Source organism: Triticum aestivum, chromosome 2A, assembly GCF_018294505.1.
Source record: "Triticum aestivum cultivar Chinese Spring chromosome 2A, IWGSC CS RefSeq v2.1, whole genome shotgun sequence".
NCBI lineage: Eukaryota > Viridiplantae > Streptophyta > Magnoliopsida > Poales > Poaceae > Triticum > Triticum aestivum.
Window position 1 is genome coordinate 78868545 of NC_057797.1, and position 23650 is coordinate 78892194.

Here is a 23650-nt window from a genome sequence, read left to right on the forward strand (position 1 = left end):
AGCAGCAGCAGAAGTAGCCGAGGCGAGCTAGTTATCTATGAGGCGGCGCCTCTACAGCAGCAGAAGAAGTAGTTGAGGTGGGACAAGATCGTGCTCCAGCCCCACACATCTCTCCATACTACGGTCGCAGTGCACCGCCGGCGGCAGCTCGCAGTAGCGGCTGCAGGGCGAGGCCGTGGGTCTCCCGCGGGTGGCCAGATAGGCCAGATGCTCACACTCAGGCTGCAACTCCTTCGTGGATGGGTTCATTGATGACCTCGTGGACTTGCTCTTCTGCAGGACTGGTCTGACGGTTTGGTTTTCATCGATGGATCGAAACCATTTGAGACCAGTCAGTCTCTGTCCAGACCAAACCAATCCAATCCAATAATAGGTAAACCCCAGACCAAACTAAATTAATTTAGAGGATTAGCCCATTGCATCCAATCCAAAAGCAGTCCAATAGGGAAACCGACTGTCCAAACTGTTAGCAGGTTTCACACATGGTTCCATACTCCCATCCTCCTATTAAGTAATTGTCGAACGAGCTCAGGCTCAACTCAGCTCAGCTCAGCTCACTGGTAGTACGTGGCTGCAGTGCAGACTGCAGAGACGGAAGAGTTCACCCGTCACTCGCTAGCTATCTCCTTTCAGTCGAGTCACCGGCTCACCGCCATGGCGCTTAGCCTCCGGGCCGCCGCGTCCCTCGCCTCTCCGCCGTCAGGCGCACGCCCCGGCCGACGCGCCGCCTCGGTGGTCCGCGCCACAGCGTCCCCTGCGGCGAGAGCAGAACGTCTCCGGCGAGTTCTTCGTCGGTGAGCTCCCTTGTCCGACCTCAGATTCAGTATAACTGTGTTATGTAGTAGTACTACTTTGCGCCTGATCTAGCTTGACGCGCGTGCGTGAGCAGACCACCGGTGCATCGACTGCGCCATCTGCCGGTGGATGGCGCCGGAGGTGTTCAAGAGGGTGGACGGCATGTCCGCCGTGGCAGCGCAGCCCAGCTTCGAGGAGGAGAGGACCAAGGCACTGCAGGTAACATCATTACTACTGCTAGCTGCATCTAACCAGTGTAATCTGGATGCGCAACACTAGAACTGACAAAAAAGTTCGTTTTGCTTTCAAGAATACTCCTGAACAATGGATTTCATGTTATCTCTGTACACTTTTGCAGGCTTTGCTCTCTTGCCCAACAGCCTCCATCCACACCGACAAGCCCGCGAAGGACATTCTCCAAGTGCAGAACACGTTCCCGCTCCCCATCAACGACGATCTTCCTGTATAAACATTTTCATATATGTCCCCTTTTAACTTCCTCCAGTAAATACAAAATTCAGCACCAAAAAGTTGTGAGCATGTGTTTCAGGGTGTTTACCTTTGCGGTTACCATTCGGAGTCCTCATATGGAGCAACATCATATCTCATAGTCCACCCAGAAGGAAACATAATGGTTGACAGGTAATTAAATGCCAAGCAACCTATGAAGCCTCCCCTCGGCTACAATGCTGCATATGTTTCTGATAAAAAGTTCAGTTTAAGCACAAAGTATTTGCTACCTCTGTACCAAAACATAAGACATTTTTGCAGTTCAATTTAAACTGAAAAAACGTCTTATATTTTGGTACGGAGGGAGTAGTATTGAACAATTTGCATAGCATTGTGACATGAAGGAAGTAAGTAATAGATCCCTGTAACACATATGTGTAGTTTACCCGTTGTTTGTTAATTGATTTTTGGTCGGAACCTTGAATCCTTGATGGACACATAGTGATATATTTTCCTGTTATAGTACTCTGTTTTTCCCCGTAATATATTTGCTGTAGTTGTTCTGATAACCTCTTAATGTTTCAGTCCAAGGTATACGCCGAGACTGGTGGACAAGATTGAGAAGCTCGGTGGAGCGCGCTACATATTTTTGACCCACATGTATGTTCAGACTTACACAGTTCCACATTTATCTATTCATTTGTGCATTTGTGGACCTTTTTATTAAGGAGATTGAAGAGTAACTAACCAATTGCCAAACAGTGATGATGTAGCGGATCATCGGAAGTGGGCCGAGCGGTTGAAATGCGAGAGAATCATCCATTTAGGAGATGTAAGAACACCCGTAGAAAGAAACTTACTGGAATATCTTACATGATGTTTAGAAGGATATTCGAAGTAGTATTACAATTCATAGATTCTAAAATTGTACTCCCTCCGTCCGAAAATACTTGTCATCAAAATGGATAAAAAGAGATGTATCTAAAACTAAAATACGTCTAGATACATCCTCTTTTATCCATTTTGATGACAAGTATTTTCGGATGGAGGGAGTAATTTGCTTTGTGATGTTTGCCCTGATTATCTGCTGCAATAACCTTGCTGACACAGGTAGTGGACATTACTGCTGATGTCGAGTGGAAACTTACTGGAAGTGGTCCCTGGAACATTGGAAATGATTTTGAACTTATCCATACCCCAGGCCATACTGAAGTAAGAAACCCAACTCAATGAATAGAATTATGCTTGTATATTGTTCTTTGGATAGACAAGATGGATGGATGGTAATGTTGTCATTAATTCTTTTGGTCATTTTAGCAATAATTATCTTGCACCATACTGATCTTTTCCTACACATCTAAGGTAAGATTCACTCATGAAAATGAAAACATTTCATGTAGGGCTCGGTCTGCTTGTTGTACAAACCACTAAAGGCGCTATTCACTGGCGACCATGTCGCAAAATCAGAATATTCAGACGAACTGAATCTCTTTCGGATGTACAGCAAGCAATCAGGTAGTACAATCCACCCTTCTCCCTAGACTTCCTATCTCAAGTGATCAAGGCCAATATTCAACTGTACCAGAGTTAAACTTAAATCCTGATCAATGTATATATATCTGTTGTGCAGTGAATTTGCAACTGGATAGTATGAGGAAGTTACTGGACCTAGATTTTGAGTGGTATTTACCTGGTGAGCATCCCTTCATTATTGCATACAAAAATATATATATTACCCAAATTCAGTTTGATACCTGGATTTGCAAGCCATCCATAAGATATTCGGTTCAATTGCGTTTCTGTAACTTGAACTAATTAGTGAGTTATCTTTTCCCAGGGCATGGCTATCGAATCCGGTATGAAAATGTACAGGCCAAAAATGCAGCTATTGAGTCTCTCCTAGCTAACTACAAAAACTAAGGCGCATCTTGTGATCACATGCTTCCCAAATAAGGATTCCAGAATAAAGGGACCAGGTTGATATGAAGTCCCAGTGTCCAACGAAATAATGATCGATGCTTTTACATTTTGTCCAAACATCATGTATTGTGGTACTTCATATCTCTCTCCAAGATGTACAAGGCATGGGTATCCTTATATCAAATTAGTAATATTATTGGATCATCCTGCAAAAGAAAATATATTTGCTTGCAGCAGATTGTACAAGCAAGGAAATCATTCAGTCACTTTAGTAGATCAAGCATATGTACCTTTATGAAATTTTTTTCAAAAAGGAGGATAACTCCCAGCCTCTACATCAGGACCATGCATGCAACCATAAATTATTAAGAATGCAAAATCCGGCAGCCGAAAAACATCGACCCGGAAGTAAAGCAAAAAGAAAACCCGAGGCCGCATGCCTCGCGATAGTAATTCCACCAGATAATCACTAACCATATGTTACAAGATGACAGTAAAACGAAAAATACAAACCTCCTAGTGAAGGAAATATGCCCTAGAGGCAATAATAAAGTTATTATTTATTTCCTTATATCATGATAAATGTTTATTATTCATGCTAGAATTGTATTATCCGGAAACATAATACTTGTGTGAATACATAGACAAACTAAACGTCACTAGTGTGCCTCTACTTGACTAGCTCATTAATCAAAGATGGTTATGTTTCCTAACCATAGACGTGTGTTGTCATTTGATTAACAAGATCACATCATTAGGAGAATGATGTGATTGACATGACCCATTCCATTAGCTTAGCACCCGATCGTTTAGTATGTTGCTATTGCTTTCTTCATGACTTATACATGTTCCTATGACTATGAGATTATGCAACTCCCGTTTGCCGGAGGAACACTTTGTGTGCTATCAAACGTCACAACGTAACTGGGTGATTATAAAGGAGATCTACAGGTGTCTCCAAAGGTACATGTTGGGTTGGCGTATTTCGAGATTAGGATTTGTCACTCCGATTGTCGGAGAGGTATCTCTGGGCCCTCTCGGTAATGCACATCACATAAGCCTTGCAAGCATTGCAACTAATGAGTTAGTTGCGAGATGATGTATTACAAAATGAGTAAATAGACTTGCCAGTAACGAGATTGAACTAGGTATTGAGATACCAACGATCGAATCTCGGGCAAGTAACATACCGATGACAAAGGGAACAAAGTATGTTGTTATGCGGTCTGACCGATAAAAGATCTTCGTAGAATATGTGGGAGCCAATATGAGCATCCAGGTTCCGCTATTGGTTATTGACTGGAGACATGTCTCGGTCATGTCTACATTATTCTCGAACCCGTAGGGTCCGCACGCTTAACGTTATGATGACAGTTTTATTATGAGTTTATATATTTTGATGTACCAAAGTTTGTTCGGAGTCCCGGATGTGATCACGGACATGACGAGGAGTCTCGAAATGGTCGAGACATAAATATTGATATATTGGACGGCTATATTCGGACACCGGAAATGTTCCGGGTGATTTCGAAGAAAACCGGAGTGCGGGAGGGTTACCGGAACCCCCCGGGAGAAGTAATGGGCTTTATGGGCCCTAGTGGAGAGAGAGAGGGGCGGCCAGGGTGGGCCGCGCGCCCCCTCCCCCTCTGATCCGAATTGGACTAGGAGAGGGGGGGCGGCGCCCCCCTTTCCTTCTCCCTCTCCCCCTTCCTTTCCCCCTCCTGGTAGGAGTAGGAAAGAGGGGAGTCCTACTCCTACTAGGAGGAGGACTCCTCCTCCTTGGCGCGCCCCAAGGGCCGGCCGGCCTCCCCCCTTTCTCCTTTATATACGGGGGCAGGGGGGCACCTCTAGACACACAAGTTGATTTTCAAGATCGTTCTCTTAGCCGTGTGCGGTGCCCCCCTCCACCATAATCCTCGATAATATTGTAGTGATGCTTAGGCGAAGCCCTGCGACAGTAGAACATCAAGATCGTCATCACGCCGTTGTGCTGACAGAACTCTTCCTCGACACTTTGCTGGATCGGAGTCCGGGGATCGTCATCGAGCTGAACGTGTGCTAGAACTCGGAGGTGCCGTAGTTTCGGTGCTTGATCGATCGGGCCGTGAAGACGTACGACTACATCAACCGCGTTGTTATAACGCTTCCGCTGTCGGTCTACGAGGGTACGTAGACTACACTCTCCCCTCTCGTTGCTATGCATCACCATGATCTTGCGTGTGCGTAGGAAATTTTTTGAAATTACTACGTTCCCCAACACCTAGACTATGGTGAGTCCAACACAAGGTTGAACTCCGGATTTTCATCCCTAAAGTCAAGCTTCAATCCATTCACCTTCAGCAAGAACGCGACACAGGCGCGCGTCGACATAGCCTATCATAGATCTCGTGTTTTCACCGGAGTGCATAAAAGTCGTCGTTGAAGTCGTGGAAATTAAAGGCAACCTATGACAAAGCAATGAACAAAAGCAATCACCCCAAAGGTGTTGCCTGCTACGACACGTGCTGCTCGGTGGTTCTGGTTGAGCTCTCATGTCTAGCATGTTGCTACTGGATCGAAGGTGGTGCGACAGTGGCGGGAGGCAGGCGGTATGAGACGTATGTCTTCTAGTGTCTTCTCCAGAGGTATCCGGTTATCGAAGCGTCGGTACCCGAATAAGGGATGCTAGAGTGTGATGCTTTATTGCTATGCGAAATTTCAAGTTCAAACTCAGGGCTGTACCTTTAAAATGTGGGGTCCGGTGTGAAATAAAATTTAGGCCCTATATGTAAAAATATCAATTAAAATATTTATTTTATATATTATCTATTGCGATGCTATGGCTATTTTTCAAAAAATAATAATCAAAATTTGTCATCAAAAAAACAAATAATAATAATAATGAAATCTTAGAAAGAAACAAAAAATATACTAGTCTACTAGAAACTAATTAGAGGGAAAGAGGTTGGAGACCATGACGCCACAGTGCATGGGCGTGCCTATGTCTCGCTTGACGAGAGATATAGGACAACCTCGCCTGAGGGAGTGCGAGACCGGGCCGGCCCAGCTCGTGGGAGGGCACAACCTCATTTTATTCCTTTTCTTCCCTGTTTTATGTTTCCGTTTTTTCCTTTTGTTTATACTTCTAAATATTCTAAATATACATATTACAAAAATCACTCTGCATAAATCATTTCAAAATGTTAATCTACCATTTGTAAAATGTTAAATGTGTATGAAAATGTTTCATATGTATAAAAAATTATATAAAAAACAATGTGTATGGAAATACAAGTTGATCATGTATTTAAAGAATGTTAATCAAGCATTTGAAAAAATGTTATTTATCTTCTAGAAAAAGTTAAACGTGTACAAAAAAAGTTCTTGATGTATACCAAAAATGTAGAACATGTATTAAGAAAGTTGAACATAAACACATAAATTTTGAATAGTGATGTTTACTGATCGACACTATTCAGTGTTGAATTTCTTTTCATACTCCATAAATTCAGCAAGGTTGGGAAAAATGCAACGAAAGAAGCACTTTGCTAGTTCCATTCAGAAGTTTGCATGTGAAAGGACATGCGGTGTCCCCATGTGTGGTTTTGGTAATTGATGACATTCTCTATGGACTAATGGTTGCATTGAGTTATATTTGAAGGATTTTTCCATAGGCATTTCTTGAAGTCCATGTGTTGGTTTCAAGGAGTTTATGGGTTGACCAAGGTGCTATTAAGGAATTATTCAAAGATTGGTCATTTGAGTATTGAGCTTATTGCAATCATGTCTTGAAGAAGAAGATTGTGTGATCATTCATGTTTATCTTCAAGACATCATCCAAACGAAGAGAGTTGAAAAGATTCAAGGTTGATCAAGACTAAGTCAAAAGTGAATCAAGTTGATCAACTCACAAAGAGTAGAAGATGTACCGAGAGGGATCAAGTGATCTCACGGTATGGTAAGCATTGTCCATTGCACTTTGTGTACTAACCCATGGTCTATGTGAGAGTCTATGTGGGGTTAGGTACGTGTCCATGGGCTTGCGCCAAGAGGATGATATCATACAACCCATGGGAAGGATGACATCAAGTGGTGATTGTCATCAAGATTGCCGTGTGCAAGTTCAAGTGGAGAATCACGAAGAGATCAAGTGCTTGAAGCTTGCCATCCATTGTGGTGTCAATGGACTTGTGAAGATGTGACGAAGAGTGGCTCACCCATAGTGGAGTATGGGGGAGCAATCATCTAGTCTCCATCGACCCAACGCAATCAAGAAAGGTGGTCCATCTTGAGGAGGACAAGATCGTCATCATCTATCTCAAGTGGATCATGTGCAAGGAAAAGGTTTGCCCTTGATAGGTTTTCTATTTTACCGATCTCATGGTGGTAGTTGGGAGACCGGGTTATAGGATCGATAGCCGTACTATCAAGGGGGGCTCTCAAGTGAGTAGCTTGATCGTATCGTTCGTCGAGAGCTCAAACCATTGCATCATTGCATCATGTTTCTTGGTTCTTGTTTGGTTCTCTTTGTGAGTCTTAGAGCTTATGGTCATCTTGATGACAAGCTTGAGTTCATCAAAAATGGAGTTTGCATGCGTCTTCTATGATGTTTTCGGTGTTGGAGGTTTTACCGGTCTTATCCGAGGAAGGGTTCTCACCATTTTCTTTTGGGCCTTTTCTCATTTGCTTCTTATTGGTATTTCTATCAAGATTTTTTTAGCCCTTGTCTCTAGCTTTCCAACAAACTTGGTTTCGTCGAATTCGGAGTCCGTTTGCAGAAGTTGTGTCAGTTTTGGTGTTCTGAAAAGGCTGCAGCGGTACTACCGCGGACAGGAGCGGATGTAATTTTTTACTACCGCTCTTGGGAGTGTCACTACCGCTCTTGGGAGCGGTACTACCGCTTGGAGCAATACTACCGCGGCTACTTCCGTGGCTACTTCCGCTCGGGACCAAAAACTCGTCACAAGTCCAGCGGTGGTAGGCACGGATGTAATTTTTTTAGTACCGCTCGCAAGCAGTAGTACAGCTACCCTTAGAAGTAGTACCGCTACCCCTAGCGGTAGTACCGTGAGGTCAAGAGGTACTACCGCTCCGATGGTTCTTCTGGCTTTTTTGCCTCCTCGCTGTTGTGTTTCAAAGGGCTACTACCGCCCTAGCGGTAGTACCGCTCCTTGGAGCGGTAGTACCACTCGATGCGGGCTGTGAGCATAATTGTTGGATTTTTTCCCACCTATAAAAGGGGGTCTTCTTCCCCAATGAACCTTATCCTTTGAGCTCGTGTTCTTCCCCCATTGTTGACCTTTTTCGAGCTTGCTAACTCTCAATCCCTCCATGGATTCTTGCTAGTTTTTGAGAGAAAAGAGTGAGGAGATCTAGATCCACGTTTCCACCAATCACTTTCTCCTCTAGGTGAGGGGAACCCCTTGGATCTAGATCTTGGAGTTCTTGGTGTTCTCCTTCTTGTTCTTCCTCTCATTTTCCCCCCTAACATTAGTTGCTTCGGTGGGATTTGAGAGAGAAGGACTTGGGCACTCTGTGTGCCCTTGCCATTGCATTTGGTGCATCGTTTTGAGTTCTCCACGTGATATGTGGAAGTTACAAGTTGAGAAGCTTATTACTCTTGGGTGCTTGGTACCTTTGAGCTTGTTCCTCTTGGGTGGTTGGGCGCCCTAGATGGTTGGTGGTGTTCGGAGCTCAATCATTATGGTGTAAAGCTCCGGGCAAGCGTCGGGGTCTCCAATTAGGTTGTGGAGATCGCCCCGAGCAATTTGACGGGTACCGGTGACCGCCCCCAAGGGTTGACAAAGTGTACGAGTCCGGTGACCACCCCCAAGGGTTTCATTTGTACGGGTTCGGTGACCGCCCTCAAGGGTCCCTTAGTGGAATCACGGTATCTTGCATTTTGCGAGGGCGTGAGGACATTACGGTGGCCCTAGTGGCTTCTTGGGGAGCATTGTGCCTCCACACCGCTCCAAACGGAGATTAGCATCCGCAAGGGTGTGAACTTCGGGATACATCGTCGTCTCTGCGTGCCTCGGTTATCTCTTACCCGAGCCCTTTACTTATGCGCTTTACTTTGTGATATCCATATTGTTTCTTGTCATATATCTTGCTATCACATAGTTGTTTATCTTGCTTAGTATAAGTTGTTGGTGCACATAGGTGAGCCTAGTTGTTGTAGGTTTTGTGTTTGACAAATTAACCGCTAGGTTTATTCCGCATTTGTTCAAGCCTAAACCGTAATTATTTTAAAGCGCCTATTCACCCCCCCTCTAGGCGACATCCACGATCTTTCAATTAGTATCAGAGCCTCGTCTCTCTTTGTTAGGCTTAACCACCTAGAGAGTAAAGATGTCGACTAGGGGATTAGGATTCTCTGACACTCTTAGTTTCAATGACACAAATTTTGATGTTTGGGTATTTCGCATGCTTAATCTCTTTAGGGTCATGGACCCAAATTTAGAGCGAATTGTAGATATGGGTTTTTCTCCTCCAAAGGATCCCCTAAGATTATCTTTAGAGGATGAGAAAAACTCTTATCTCAATGCTCAAGCTTCTAATGTGCTTTTCGATGCTTTGAGCAATGTAGTTATATTTCAACTCATGCTGTTCCGGGATGCTCATGAGTTGTGGACAAAGCTTCAAGATAAATATGGCGTGTCCAAGTTTTCTGGGGATGATTGTTCTCCCTCCACCTCCGGCCGTGTTGTGTTCTCAACTTCTTCTACTTCACCTATGTGTGGTTTGCCACAAGGTAATGACATGGTGAGTAGTGGTGTTCATTGCAATGATGATAGTGGGATCATTGTTGATAATCCTTCATCACTTTCTTATTGCAATGCTTCATCTTTGGACTTTAGCACTTCGAGCACTCCAAATGTTTCACATGCTTATGTTGATAGTCCTTGCATATCATGTAGAAATTGCTTGACTAAATCTCATGATGATACGCTTGCTATATCTTGTTGCCATGATGAAAATGCATGTATTTCCTCGAGTTGTTGTGCTAACAATGTAGAGGAAACCCAACACTCCATGGAATAAGATGTGGTCTTGGATGGTGCTTCAAGGGATCCTAAATCATCATCTATTGCATTTTGCCTTATGGCCAAGGCTTCAAAGGTATCTCCCACTTTGAATCCCAATATATCTTGTGATGATATTGATGATGGCAAGAGTGATGATGATGTTGATTATGATGAAAAGAATGATGATGCTGCCTCCTTAAAAATTAAGGGGGAAATGATTTTTAAAGCTCTTCTTAAGAATAAAATTGCTCGTTCCAACTTCATGGAAATCATGTCTATTGCTACTGAGGGCAAGAAATATATTGATGAGTTGGAATCTCGTCTTGAGGAGCATGAGGTCACCATTGATAAAATGGAAGGTCATGAGCGTGATTACGCTAATGAGATTGTGAACCTCTCTCAAGCTCTTGAACTTGAACAAAGCACCATGGAATCTCTTGAGGAGACTTTTGCTCTAGAATTATCTAGAGTGAGGGAATCTCGTGATAGAGCTCTTGTGGTGGCCAATGATTTTGAAACTAAAAATGCTAATCTTGAAGTTGATCATGCTAGACTCCTTGAGCATTTTGAGCACCTCGAAAATGGCTCAAGTGTCATTAAGGGTGAGCTCATCAAACTCACCGAGTCTCATGCTCAACTTGAAGCTTCTTATTTAAAAGAGCTTTCCAAGTTGTCCTCTCCTCTTGTTGTTAATGATGATGCTTGTGCTACTAACTCTATTACTTGTGAAGCATCCATTTTGAAGGAGAATGTTGAGCTACGGGCTCAACTTGAGTTGCTATCTAGAAATTATGGGAAATTGGAAGAAAGTCATGAAAAGCTCTCAAGCTCTCATGATGATCTTCTAGTATCCCATAATGTGCTAAAGATAGCTCATGAGGCCATGATTACTAAGGTAACATCTAGTGAGCCTCATGTGGATACTAGCACTACTTCTAGTCAAAATGCTATGTTCCCATGTGCTAGTCCTTGTAATTCATCTACTCACAATGTTGGTACATCTTGTGATGAATTGCTTTCCTTGCCTTGTTGCTCTAACAATGAAGCTTATACTTCCTCTAGTACTTGTGTTGAGACTAATCATGTAGAGGAAATCAAAGAGCTCAAGGCCCAAGTCACTTCTTTGAAGAAAGACTTGGAAAAGAATCATGAAGGGAAATTCACACTCAACAATATCTTGAGTGTGCAAAAATCCCCCAATGACAAAGGTGGACTTGGATTCAACTCCAAGAAGAAGAAGAGGTCCATGATGAACAAAAAGAAGGGCCAAGAACAAGTCAACAATTCGGCCAAGATTGTTTGCTTCAAGTGCAAAGTAGAAGGGCATCATGTTAGATCTTGCCCATTGAAGAAGAAGGCCATTAGTGACAAGTAACAGGGGAAGCGGCCACAAGTTCGATCTCATGCTCAACCACAAGTTGAAGAAAGTCCTCTTCCCAAGAATCCTCAAGATAATGCTTCTCAAGTTGAGAAATCAAGTGAGAAGAAAGTGAAGAGTAGACGTTGCTACTTATGTCGTGAGAAAGGTCACCTCGCCTCTTCATGCACTAGTGATAACTTATCCAACCCAATTATTATTGATCATATCTATTCTCTTGGGAAGGATAAGGTTGGCAATGTGTTTGCCAAAGTTGTTGATACTCAAAGTGGTGTCAAGAAGAGAACCATTTGGGTAGCCAAGCCTATTGTGACTAACCTCTTAGGACCCAACTTGGTTGGGGACCAACAAGCTCAAACCTGATCAATGGGTGTTGTTGGAGGGCATTGGAGACTTGGCTACTTTATGAAGAATTAAGGGGACTTCATCATTCTAATTGTCTCAAGCCAAGTTATTCGAATTATCAAGTTTCTATCTTATATCCAATGTTTCTCCATGCGGTAACTCGTGCTTAAAGTGTTTACATTGATAGTTACTTACCCTTTTGCATGTTTGGTTTTGTTCCTTGCATGTGTTTGTATATGTTGTGCTTTCAACTTGATTATCTTGAGCAATCAAGTATGTGTGTGTTGGTTTGCACATCATGTACGTGTGTGTCATGCATTGAGCCTTTTGCATCTTGTTCTTTTCTTAGTTGGCTCTTGTGAGAGATTAATGGAATATCCCATTATGGGGGAGTGATGTGCTTTGTGCACCTCACAATCCTATATGTGTGTGTACATGAGTAATACCATCTAGTATTGATATTTCAAGATTATCTAGTCGCTATGTGGTATGTCTTCTCATGAGAAATTCAAATTCTATATTGTCCATTAATTATCTCGTGTTGGATCGTTATTTTGCCTCTTGTTTATTTTTAATTGGTATCACATTATGGGGGAGTAATATGCTATGTGTATATTACTAGCCTAGAAAATGTGTACATTTGAGATATTGTCACCTAGAATTGATATTGTAAATTAGCTTGTTCCTAGGTGGCATGTTAGCCCTACAAGTTGCAATTTGCTTTTTGTTTGGTGTGAAGATGATGTCGGATATCCTTGTTATCTACCACCGGGAATTATTTCCAAATACTTCTTGTCTTTTGACAATTGGTACTCACTTATGTGTGGTAGAAATTATTGATCATCTTTACATTGGCCTTTGATTTTATTTGCTTTATCTCTTGCCTAGGATTGTGTCAACTCCCATTGTATTCGATACCACTTGTGGATCTTGTTAATTTGTTGACCTTGTCTAGTGTTTTCTAGATATAGTGAAAGTGGTGATCCCACCTTGTGCATTTTGTATTCAAATGCAAATTCTCTATAATGCACTAGTCTTGGGGGAGCTATCCTATTCTCTATAAAACACTCATCTTGTGATCCTTATCAAGTGTGTGTTTGTGGAAGGCAAGCCGTTTCTTTTTGGTGCTTTGTGCCATCATGAAACTTTGTAGAGGGCTTGGTTTGTTTGGAACCATTCTCTCTTTTGGGAGTTTGACATCTTTATTTTTGAGTGTATCAATGGATATCTCATTCCTGGATGTATCTTTTATGGATATCCTCCAAGTGATGATTTATTCATTTGGTATTTTTTCTTTGCTTGGTATTTCTTTGTCTTTTGGTCTTGGTTCTTGAAAGTCTTGAGCATGAATATTTACTTCTTGTAGTTTCTTTGGCATGTTTTCTTTCTTTGACCCAATATATAGGGGGAACTCCACCAAGTCTCAAATTGGATGAGATGTGCATGAAATTCATTTTCATATCTATATGCACATATTTACGTGGAGTTTGTCCTATGTGTTATTGGTTCTCTAACTCTTTGGTCCCAATGAGTTTGGGTACCATTTTGTTTGTGTTGTTGTTCTAGGAACAAGTGGAGATGCATTGGATGCTCGGCTCACTCACAAGGAAGGTGTTGTCACCATGTGCTTATTGGAGTCAAGCTAGGATGATCAATGAACTACTTTGTACCTTCAATTGGTATCTACTACATCCTTCCAATGTTATCTCGGTAACAAGTATCTTCATATACTTCATGCACACATTTCTTGCATCAACCTTGTGTAGGTTGTATCATGGCATGTTATCCATTCTTTCTTGTGATACTTGTTTCCTTTCTCAAAGCATCCCAACAATGATGTCTTGTTGCTAGTTGTGATGTCTTTGATGTTCGTGTGGTTGGAATTCATTTATATACAATAAGACCATATCTAGCCATGTGCTATGCTCTCAAGCAAATATCTTATTGGTGTATGTATTACTTCCTTTTGGATATCTTGTTCCTTCGTGTTGTAACTATTTCGGGTGTACATCCTTCTTTGTAGATATATATATATCATCATGATTTCGTCTACCTAGAATCTTATACACTTGAGAGAAGTTGCATATCTAGATGATATCCTTTCTTTCATGTCCACTTGTCTTTCTTATGTTATTTCTTTGGTGGCTCCGTGAAAGCTTTTGCCTTGAGTGTGTGTCTTCTATCGTTGCATCTTGATGCGCTCTTGTGTGGTGAAGATTATTTTCCTCATGCTTATCTTTACGAGATTTTTGCCATCTTAATTGGCATCCCTCTTCTTGATGCGTCTTTCATCTTCTATCTTCACCGTGAGTTGTCACAAGCATAGGTTCTCTATATGCTTATTAGTAAGCTTGTGAACCCATTTGCTAGTTGTGTGTGGGAATGATAGGCCTTGCACCGTGTGCCTCATTCTTTGAAGACTTTATTGATACTTAATGCTCTTCTGTACATTAGTCTTCTCAAGTGCATTGCCTTGACTCACACACATCTTTTTGGTTGAGCCCACTCTTAAGTTGCCTCTCATACTTGTTGCTCAACCACGTGTCTGTTGCAAGTACTAGGCTTAGTTTCCTATATGCTCTCTTGCACTTTTTGTAAGTTTCTATTGATTTTGGGGAGCTATGATCCTATTTTGTGCACTTTGTATCCAAATACAAAAATTCTTGATGTGCACAAATCATGGGGAGCTTCTCTAGTTTCTTTAGAACACTGCTCCGCTCTTATCATAATATCCTTTATTCATGTGGCTCGTAGGATCATTGGCCTAGTTGGTTCAATTGGTATCTTTTGATAGCTTGCTTCAATTGGTATCTTTTGATTGCTTGATTGCTTGTTTCTCTCTTTGATTATGTCTTTGTGGCATATCTTCCTTTTGCAATCTTTGGGCCTCAATATAGTTTGTCTTCCTCCAAGTATTTACTGTTGGATATGTGTATTGCATTCCACTCTCTTGTTGAGAAATACACAATTTATGGAGGAACACATTTTATATTGGCCTTCTAAGCTTTTAGCCCATTTTGGCAATCGATGCCAATGGGGGAGAAGTTTCAGAGAGTTTTGTGGAGAAGTTTAGAGAGTTGTCTCTTCTAGCTTTGGTTTGTTCCTAAGCATACGCATCTCCTACGCATGCATTATTGGTTGTTGCATTGCATGGTGATGCATAATTCCTTATGTAAACTCTCTTGAAAGTGATTGTCATCAATTACCAAAATGGGGGAGATTGAAAGGACATGCGGTGCCCCCATGTGTGGTTTTGGTAATTGATGACATTCTCTATGGACTAATGGTTGCATTGAGTTATATTTGAAGGATTTTTCCATAGGCATTTCTTGAAGTCCATGTGTTGGTTTCAAGGAGTTTATGGGTTGACCAAGGTGCTATTAAGGAATTATCCAAAGATTGGTCATGTGAGTGGTGAGCTTATTGCAATCATGTCTTGAAGAAGAAGATTGTGTGATCATTCATGTTTACCTTCAAGACATCATCCAAACGAAGAGAGTTGGAAAGATTCAAGGTTGATCAAGACTAAGTCAAAAGTGAATCAAGTTGATCAACTCACAGAGAGTAGAAGATATACCGAGAGGGATCAAGTGATCCCATGGTATGGTAAGCATTGTCCATTACACTTTGTGTACTAACCCATGGTCTATGTGAGAGTCTATGTGGGGTTAGGTACGCGTCCATGGGCTTGCGTCAAGAGGATGATATCATACAACCCATGGGAAGGATGACATCAAGTGGTGATCGTCATCAAGATTGCCGTGTGCAAGTTCAAGTGGAGAATCATGAAGAGATCAAGTGCTTGAAGCTTGCCATCCATTGTGGTGTTAATGGACTTGTGAAGATGTGCCGAAGAGTGGCTCACCCATAGTGGAGTATGGGGAGCAATCATCTAGTCTCCATCGACCCAACGCAATCAAGAAAGATGGTCCATCTTAAGGAGGACAAGATCGTCATCATCTATCTTAAGTGGATCATGTGCAAGGCAAAGGTTTGCCCTTGATAGGTTTTCTATTTTACCGGTCTCATGGTGGTAGTTGGGAGACCGGGTTATAGGATCGATAGCCGTACTATCAAGGGGGGCTCTCAAGTGAGTAGCTTGATCGTATCATTCGTCGAGAGCTCAAACCATTGCATCATTGCATCATGTTTCTTAGTTCTTGTTTGGTTCTCTTTGTGAGTCTTAGAGCTTATGGTCATCTTGATGACAAGCTTGAGTTCATCAAAAACGGAGTTTGCATGCGTCTTCTATGATGTTTTCGGTGTTGGAGGTTTTACCGGTCTTATCCGAGGAAGGGTTCTCACCATTTTCTTTTGGACCTTTTCTCATTTGCTTCTTATTGGTATTTCTATCAAGATTGTGTTATCCCTTGTCGCTAGCTTTCCAACAAACTTAGTTTCGTCGAATTTGGAGTCCGTTTGCAGAAGTTGTGTCAGTTTTGGTGTTCTGAAAAGGCTGCAGCGGTACTACCGCGGATAGGAGCAGATGTAATCTTTTACTACCGCTTGGAGCAGTACTACTGCGGCTACTTCCGCTCGGGACCAAAAACTCGTCACAAGTCCAGCGATGATAGGCACGGATGTAATTTTTTAGTACCGCTCGCAAGCAGTAGTACCGCTACCCTTAGCAGTAGTACCGCTATCCCTAGCGGTAGTACCGTGAGGTCAAGCGGTACTACCGCTCCGACGGTTCTTCTGACTTTTTTGCCTCCTCGCTGTTGTGTTTCAAAGGGCTACTACCGCCCTAGCGGTAGTACCGTTCCTTGGAGCGGTAGTACCGCTCGGTGCGGGCTGTGAGCATAACAGTTAGATTTTTTCCCACCTATAAAAGGGGGTCTTCTTCCCCAATGAACCTTATCCTTTGAGCTCTTGTTCTTCCCTCATTGTTGACCTTCTTCGAGCTTGCTAACTCTCAATCCCTTCATGGATTCTTGCTAGTTTTTGAGGGAAAAGAGTGAGGAGATCTAGATCCACGTTTCCACCAATCACTTTCTCCTCTAGGTGAGGGGAACCCCTTGGATCTAGATCTTGGAGTTCTTGGTGTTCTCCTTCTTGTTCTTCCTCTCATTTTCCTCCATAGCATTAGTTGCTTCGGTGGGATTTGAGAGAGAAGGATTTGGGCACTCCGTGTGCCCTTGTCATTGCATTTGGTGCATCGCTTTGAGTTCTCCATGTGATACGTGGAAGTTACAAGTTGAGAAGCTTATTACTCTTGGGTGCTTGGTACCTTTGAGCTTGTTCCTTTTGGGTGCTTGGGCACCCTAGATGGTTGGTGGTGTTCGGAGCTCAATCATTGTGGTGTAAAGCTCCGGGCAAGCGTCAGGGTCTCCAATTAGGTTGTGGAGATCGCCCCGAGCAATTTAACGGGAACTGGTGACCGCCCCCAAGGGTTGTCAAAGTGTACGGGTTCAGTGACCGCTCCCAAGGGTTGCCATTTGTACAGGTTCGGTGACCGCCCTCAAGGGTCCCTTAGTGGAATCACGGTATCTTGCATTGTGCGAGGGCGTGAGGAGATTACGGTGGCCCTAGTGGATTCTTGGGGAGCATTGTGCCTCCACACTGCTCCAAACGGAGATTAGCATCCGCATGGGTGTGAACTTCAGGATACATTGTCGTCTCCGCGTGCCTCGGTTATCTCTTACCCAAGCCCTTTACTTATGCACTTTACTTTGTGATATCCATATTGTTTCTTGTCATATATCTTGCTATCACATAGTTGTTTATCTTGCTTAGTATAAGTTGTTGGTGCACATAGGTGAGCCTAATTGTTGTAGGTTTTGTGTTTGACAAATTAACCGCTAGGTTTATTTCGCAATTGTTCAAGCCTAAATCGTAATTATTTTAAAGCGCCTATTCACCCCCCTCTAGGCGACATCCACGATCTTTCAGCATGCACCTCATAAAAAGAAGCTCAGGGTTCCTCTGCCTCCTGCCACCGCCGCCGCCGCCTCGTTTCTGGTGGCTTTAGTGCCAGAAGGCGCGATGAATCCAGGCCCATTCCGACGGAAGGGCTCCATTTTAGTGGTTTCTTTGAGTTTTGCTAGGGTTTGTGTCCTTCTTAGAAAGGTGAGACAATGACGGCTCTCTAAAGATCAAATAACATTTATTTCCACCTATCTAGTAGCCCCCGTCTCGGTGGTGCATTTAGCATCATTGGTGGACGTGTGGAAGTGTGCCTTTGGTGGATCTGTTCGGATCTGGTCGTCGTTCGTCTACTTTCGTGTGTCTTCAGGTTGGATTCTTCCGACCTATGCTACGCTTAATTGGCGGCAATTGCTGTTCTGGTGTTCTGGTCCTATGTGGCCTTATCACGATTACTTCCCAACTTTCTATTACGAAGTATTGCCCGGCTCCGGGCGATGACGGCGGTGCGCCATCGGCTCTAAGTGGTCTACATATCTGGAGTATTTTATTATTTCTGGTCTAAAAAGAAGAAAAGGAAAAGCTTGCAACCTTGCTGTCCTTGCTTAATAATAACGGGCCTTTGTTCTTATCCTGGGCCACAAACCTGAAGCCTCTTCCCATCCAGCTCATCCCACTTGTCAACTCCCCTCCGACTCCGAGGGCACGGGCGGCGAGCATGGCGGCGGGGCCGGCGGAAGCCCTGAAATCCTTCGAGGAGAGAGCTTCCGATGCCGAGGTTCGCTCCGTCCGTCTCCTCCCCTGCCCCCCTGACCATCTCTGCTCCGTTCGACAACTGTAGCCCTAGTTTAGAAGTCTGGTGCGCTAAGGCTATCGATTTGTTCATGGATTATCGAATTAGGACATAGCGGTGCACGTTTGTGTGTGCGTGGTCCGTGGTGGGCTTGATTTGGAGCAGATCCAACTCAGTGCGACCTCAGCGGCTTCTAGACGACTACCTTTGTTACTTGTCTGCAAGAATTGTATGTAGTCCGCGAGACCACCGGCTCCTGGAACAGAACTTCAGCTATTCAATTCCCAAACAGATGTTCCAGAATCGAGACCTTATCACTTTTGCTTTTCTGTAGCCAAGGCGCCGGCTCATCAATACATTTGTCACATTTGAAGGTCTGAATTTTAGTATGTTATTACAGCGCAGATAATCTAATTCCACAAATTCACTGCTTTGTGCTTTCCACCGACACTGTATTTCCAAATGACTAACCGAAGCAACTTGGCATGCTGCCCTATTGTCTGCCACTGGCTATGATGCATGTATAACTAATTTTAGCTGTTCTTTGAGCACTGAGGCCTGTTTTGTTTGTTTTGTTGACACTTGACGTTCAAAATGATCTGCCACATGGAAGCAACGGAAAACTTGTTGGAGTCGGTTTGTGTGTGTCGTATGTTGTGCTTGATTTGGAGTAAATTGAAATCGTTGTCGGTCAGCGAGCAACCAACTGCTGCAACAGATTTTAGATGCATATTATTTGTTGCCTGTCTAGCTGCCTACAGAAATACGATCCATCAAACCACTGGTGTCCTAACAATTAACATATTGATTTGACAGGGTGGGTATAGACGCAATTTCTTTTAAACAGGCTATGCCGTGTAACGCTACAACATTTTTAACATACAAGTTTCAATCTCTTTTAAGATACGGTCTTATTTGGCAGTTCCACACATTTAAAAGCTGGCTTTGCCTAATTCAACTAATCTTGGGATGTTGCTCTACTACCTATACCAACGGCTATGCTCATGCTGTATGAATAAGTAGTACTCCCTCCGTCCCATAATATAAGAACGTTTTTCAAACTGTTTTAGCTTCAAAAACGTTTTTATATTATGGGACGGAGTAGTACTATTTTTAGCAATCCTGCAGCGATGCTGCCCGTTTTGTTTCTTTATTGATGGTGAACAACTCAAAGTGTGTTGATGTATTCACCATCCACATGGAATGCGAAGACACACTTATCATGCTTAGTTAAGATCTATTGCACGGATGTCTTAATAGATAGTACATGAGTACTCATACTACACCCAGACATGTGTCCCCTAAATGTTTTCTGTCTTTTTTATGGTGGAATCCTTCATATTTTGCAGGCACGGTTAGCAAAGCTGGAAGCCCTGCTGCTGAACAAAGGTAATCTTAAATATGGTTTGGGTATTTAGGAGGAGTATGTTTGTGAAAGAGACGCCTCATTCCCTCCTTGTTCACTAGATGGCGCATCCGAGGCAAGTTCATCTGCCATGAGAGATCTTGAGTCAAAGCTTGACGCAGCCACCAAAGAATGTCTTGCCGAGAAGGAACAGGTATCTGATTTACCTGAAACTAACCGTCACCACCATACCACTGTCTGATCCTAGTGTAACCACGTTCTCCTCTTAATTGTTGGACCTTGCAGAACCGGAAGCTGACCGTGGAGAACGAGAAGCTCCAGTATCGTGTCTCCCATCTCATCCGAACAATCAAAGAGGCGGAGTCAAGATAGAGAAGCCTCTGATAAGCTGGATCCCGTAAAACTAGTCCTATTTTGGCTTCGAGAGAGACGGTCATCTCGCAAATCTGTCTATGTGCTCGGTGTTGACGTCTGTTGGAGTTGGTTTGAACTTTTAATCTGTCATTCCAATGTTGATGAAATGTGTCTGGTACGTGTAAGCTTAGCAGTAATGCATTGATCAGATCGATTATTCGTGTCGACGAACATTGAGCAGCGTGTTGCTATCGGTCGCAGCGAAAGATGAAGGTGAAAGATATTCTACGTGTGCAAGCTTGTTCCCGGGTAGAGTGGTGTTATTTGCTGGGTGCTAGGGTGGAATGCTAGTTGGGGATGGATTTGAATTCAGGAGTTGTGATTCGACAAAGACAGAGAGATAGGGGTGTTCTCTCCCGGTTAGCGTAGGGCAGGGTGTACCCTCCCGTCCCTTCCGAGTTGCTCTCAAAATCGGAACCAGCGGCATATATGTAACCCCGGCCATCGAGCCAGCGCCTCTCAAAATCCACGATCGCTATCTCGGGTTTCTCTTCTCAACGTGAGCTGAGCGAGACGGCGCCGCGCCAATTGAAACTCAAAACACGGTACGCTCCTCGCTGGGAAAGCGAGATGGCTGAGCCAGAGAAGTACGCGACGGAGACAGAGACGGAGGCGACGGACACTGACACGACGGAGACGGAGACGGAGTCTCACGCGACGGCGACGGCGACGGACACGGACACATCGGAGGCAGGGACGGCGTCAGACACGACGGACACGGACAGCAGCGTGCCGGAGCTGACACGGGAGGAGATGCTGCGGCTGCTGGAGCCGGACCCGGAGCTGACGGACGAGGAGAAGGCGCTGCGGGCGCTCCACATCGTCTGCTGCCGAGAGCTCACCGAGTACGACCCCAAGTCCAACGCCGACGTCTGCACCCGCTTCTCCAGCTTCAACATAGCCTTCTTCGACCTCGACCAAGAGTGTAAGTATACCACCCTTCACAACAATCTCATACCCCCTCTGATCCATAATAAGTGTCACAGCTTTGAACTAAGATTAAACTAACCTTAGTTCAAAACCGTGGCACTTATTTTGGATCTAATCTCCTTTAAGTATTGATCCTACAAGCAGAGTATCCACCCGGATGGGCAATGCTCCTTCATGTATCTTCTTCTTTGCTTCTGATTTTCGTAATTTGCTGACATGAATTCATTTACAGCCGAGGCTATGCATGGCCCGCGGCTTCAGGAGCTCACCTCTTCTCAGCAGAGCTCGGCTGTGCAATCATCGGTCAACGTCATTTCCCTCAAGGTGGTCGACTCCGACGTGGGCTACCCGATCAGCGTGTTTGGCACTGTGCTCGCGAGGGACGATGCCGACTACAGATGTGTCTACTTGTTCCGCCGCGACAGGGATGATCCCCAGTTCATCGAGTCGCCGGTATCTATCTGTTCCTCCATAATAAACCCTACAAAAGATACCCACGTTAACGTGTATTGGAAATTTTCGGACTAGTTATGCTTGGTTTGGTTGTTTTTGCAACTTTCAATCATACTCCCTCCGTTTCAAAATACTTGTCGTGGTTTTAGTTCAAATTGGAATGGAGGGAGTACTACTTCATTAACTATTTGAAGACATTTTGACGTTGGTTACCTTTCCTAAACCCTTGTGCAGGAGGACATGCTGACTTTGACAGGCCCAAACCGAGGGCTCGTTGTGCCAGACACCATCTTCTTCGAGTTCAATCTGAAGATCAAGGGTGACGGAACCACCGGCGACAGAGATTTCAGCAAAGGTGTCATAGAACACTACCCTGTACCATTGGAGAAGGGACCCAAGGCTGAGCTGCTATCTAGCTGGCTGAGCACGGTAGAACTGGTACTAGCGCCCGTTCCGTTTGCCGTGGCAGCTACCGTCAAAATCAGTATTCTGAATGGACCCTGCGACGCCCCTTTCAGTGACAAGATAACCGCTTGGACCGCCGGAGACACTGAGAGCCATATCATTCTATATGATGAACACGAAAACAGAGCGAGATTGATCGGAGATGGCGGTTCGATCGCGTTAAGCCGTGATTTGGTGGCCGTCCACGTCCCTAATTCCTTGTATGATGATGAGTATGAAGAAATCGCGCTCAGTGTCTGTTTTACTTCCAGTGATGGTGAGGGTGAGTGCAGCTGTGTCACTCTACAGTACCCTCAGGAGGAGAAGGTTTGCAATCATGGTGCCTATGAGCTTCAGGTGGAGGTTACCTGGACAGCCATTCTGGAAGGGCCGTTTGGCACAGATGTTGACAAAAGATGGAGCTCTGTTCCTCTGAAACCATTTTTTTTCTGATGATCTGTGCCTCGACAGGTGAAGGATGATGGGTTGGATACCGACAATGAGCGGCAGCCGTAGATTATGGATGCAGAAAGGATGTTTGGTTTCAGCTATGTTGCTCTGTTTTCCCCTTGGGATATAATGAAGGCATGGCAGCCTCTCCCCGACTACATGCTTGACGTTATGTGTTGAAATAATTAATTCTATTTTATTTCAATGTGTTTTTTTTACTTTTGTCGCACCGGAGCATCGAACGTCTATGCCGCTGGTTCATTATGTCTAATCTTTCTCTAATAATAAAACACGGATTGACTCCGTGGGTTCACCGTCACAATACGTTTTCGCCCAGTCGTAATATGCTTTTATAATTTGTATAGACAAAATTGTAATATAACCGAGGTGATACTAATAGTAGGTTCGTCCGTCCGACCTGGTTTATTTTTCGTTTGGTTTGTACGTTGAGAGCTTCGTAAGTCCAATGGGCCAGATTTTTTATGGGCCGATAAAAAAAATCAATCTCCCTACCTTCCCTCACCTCCCGGAGGCAGAGAGAGAAAATTGATTAGACTTATTATGTTATAATTTTAGATTCTAATTAGTCCCACACTGCCTCTTTACATGAAATCCTAGCAACATATATACTTTTGAAGTTACCAAAATCAACAAGCCAAGAAAAGAGGATAAGATATGACTCAGCCTAGACTCAAATAGAGATCTGAAGAAAGATGCCATGCATCACAAATCGATAGTTCCAGAGGGAAGGTCACGGCCAATCAAAAAGAAAGAGGCGAAAGAGGCGCATGAAATCAAAAAAAGCAGAACATGAGCAGGGCCGCGGTGTGATCCCCGACGCGCGTGGATTTGGAGCCCTCCATTGCCGCTAGCGGTGGTGGGGCTGGGGTGCGGGTATCCTGGCGGCGCAGCGCACGAGGGAGCGAGTTATCTCCCAGCGGCGGTGGGTGCGGGGCAGGCGGCGGCGCGTTCATGGGGAAGGTCGTGGAGATTGGGATAGAGGGGGGAGGTCGGGATGGATAACTTCGCTACCAACCAACAAG

The 23650-nt window shown here is 43.9% G+C and overlaps 1 protein-coding gene and 1 pseudogene across 1 annotated transcript; both read left to right on the forward strand.

Moving 5' to 3' along the window:
• Window positions 1-102: 102 nt before the first annotated feature.
• Window positions 103-3411, forward strand: LOC123184824 (uncharacterized; annotated as a pseudogene).
• Window positions 3412-18381: 14970 nt separating this feature from the next.
• On the forward strand, window positions 18382-22806 carry LOC123187618 (uncharacterized). The gene is made up of 6 exons (XM_044599532.1): window positions 18382-18535; window positions 19900-19939; window positions 20018-20109; window positions 20202-21255; window positions 21493-21713; window positions 21948-22806. The coding sequence occupies exons 4-6, from the start codon at window positions 20901-20903 to the stop codon at window positions 22608-22610; spliced, it is 1239 nt and encodes a 412-aa protein (XP_044455467.1). The 5' UTR covers window positions 18382-18535; window positions 19900-19939; window positions 20018-20109; window positions 20202-20900; the 3' UTR covers window positions 22611-22806.
• Window positions 22807-23650: the final 844 nt, after the last annotated feature.

Bases quoted from the DNA above. Each gene is read 5' to 3' on its own strand.
- LOC123187618 (XM_044599532.1), top strand. From the start codon at position 20,901: ATGGCTGAGCCAGAGAAGTACGCGACGGAGACAGAGACGGAGGCGACG. The intron at 21,256-21,492 runs GTAAGTATACCA...ATTCATTTACAG, and splicing joins CTTCGACCTCGACCAAGAGT to CCGAGGCTATGCATGGCCCG. The intron at 21,714-21,947 runs GTATCTATCTGT...ACCCTTGTGCAG, and splicing joins CCCAGTTCATCGAGTCGCCG to GAGGACATGCTGACTTTGAC.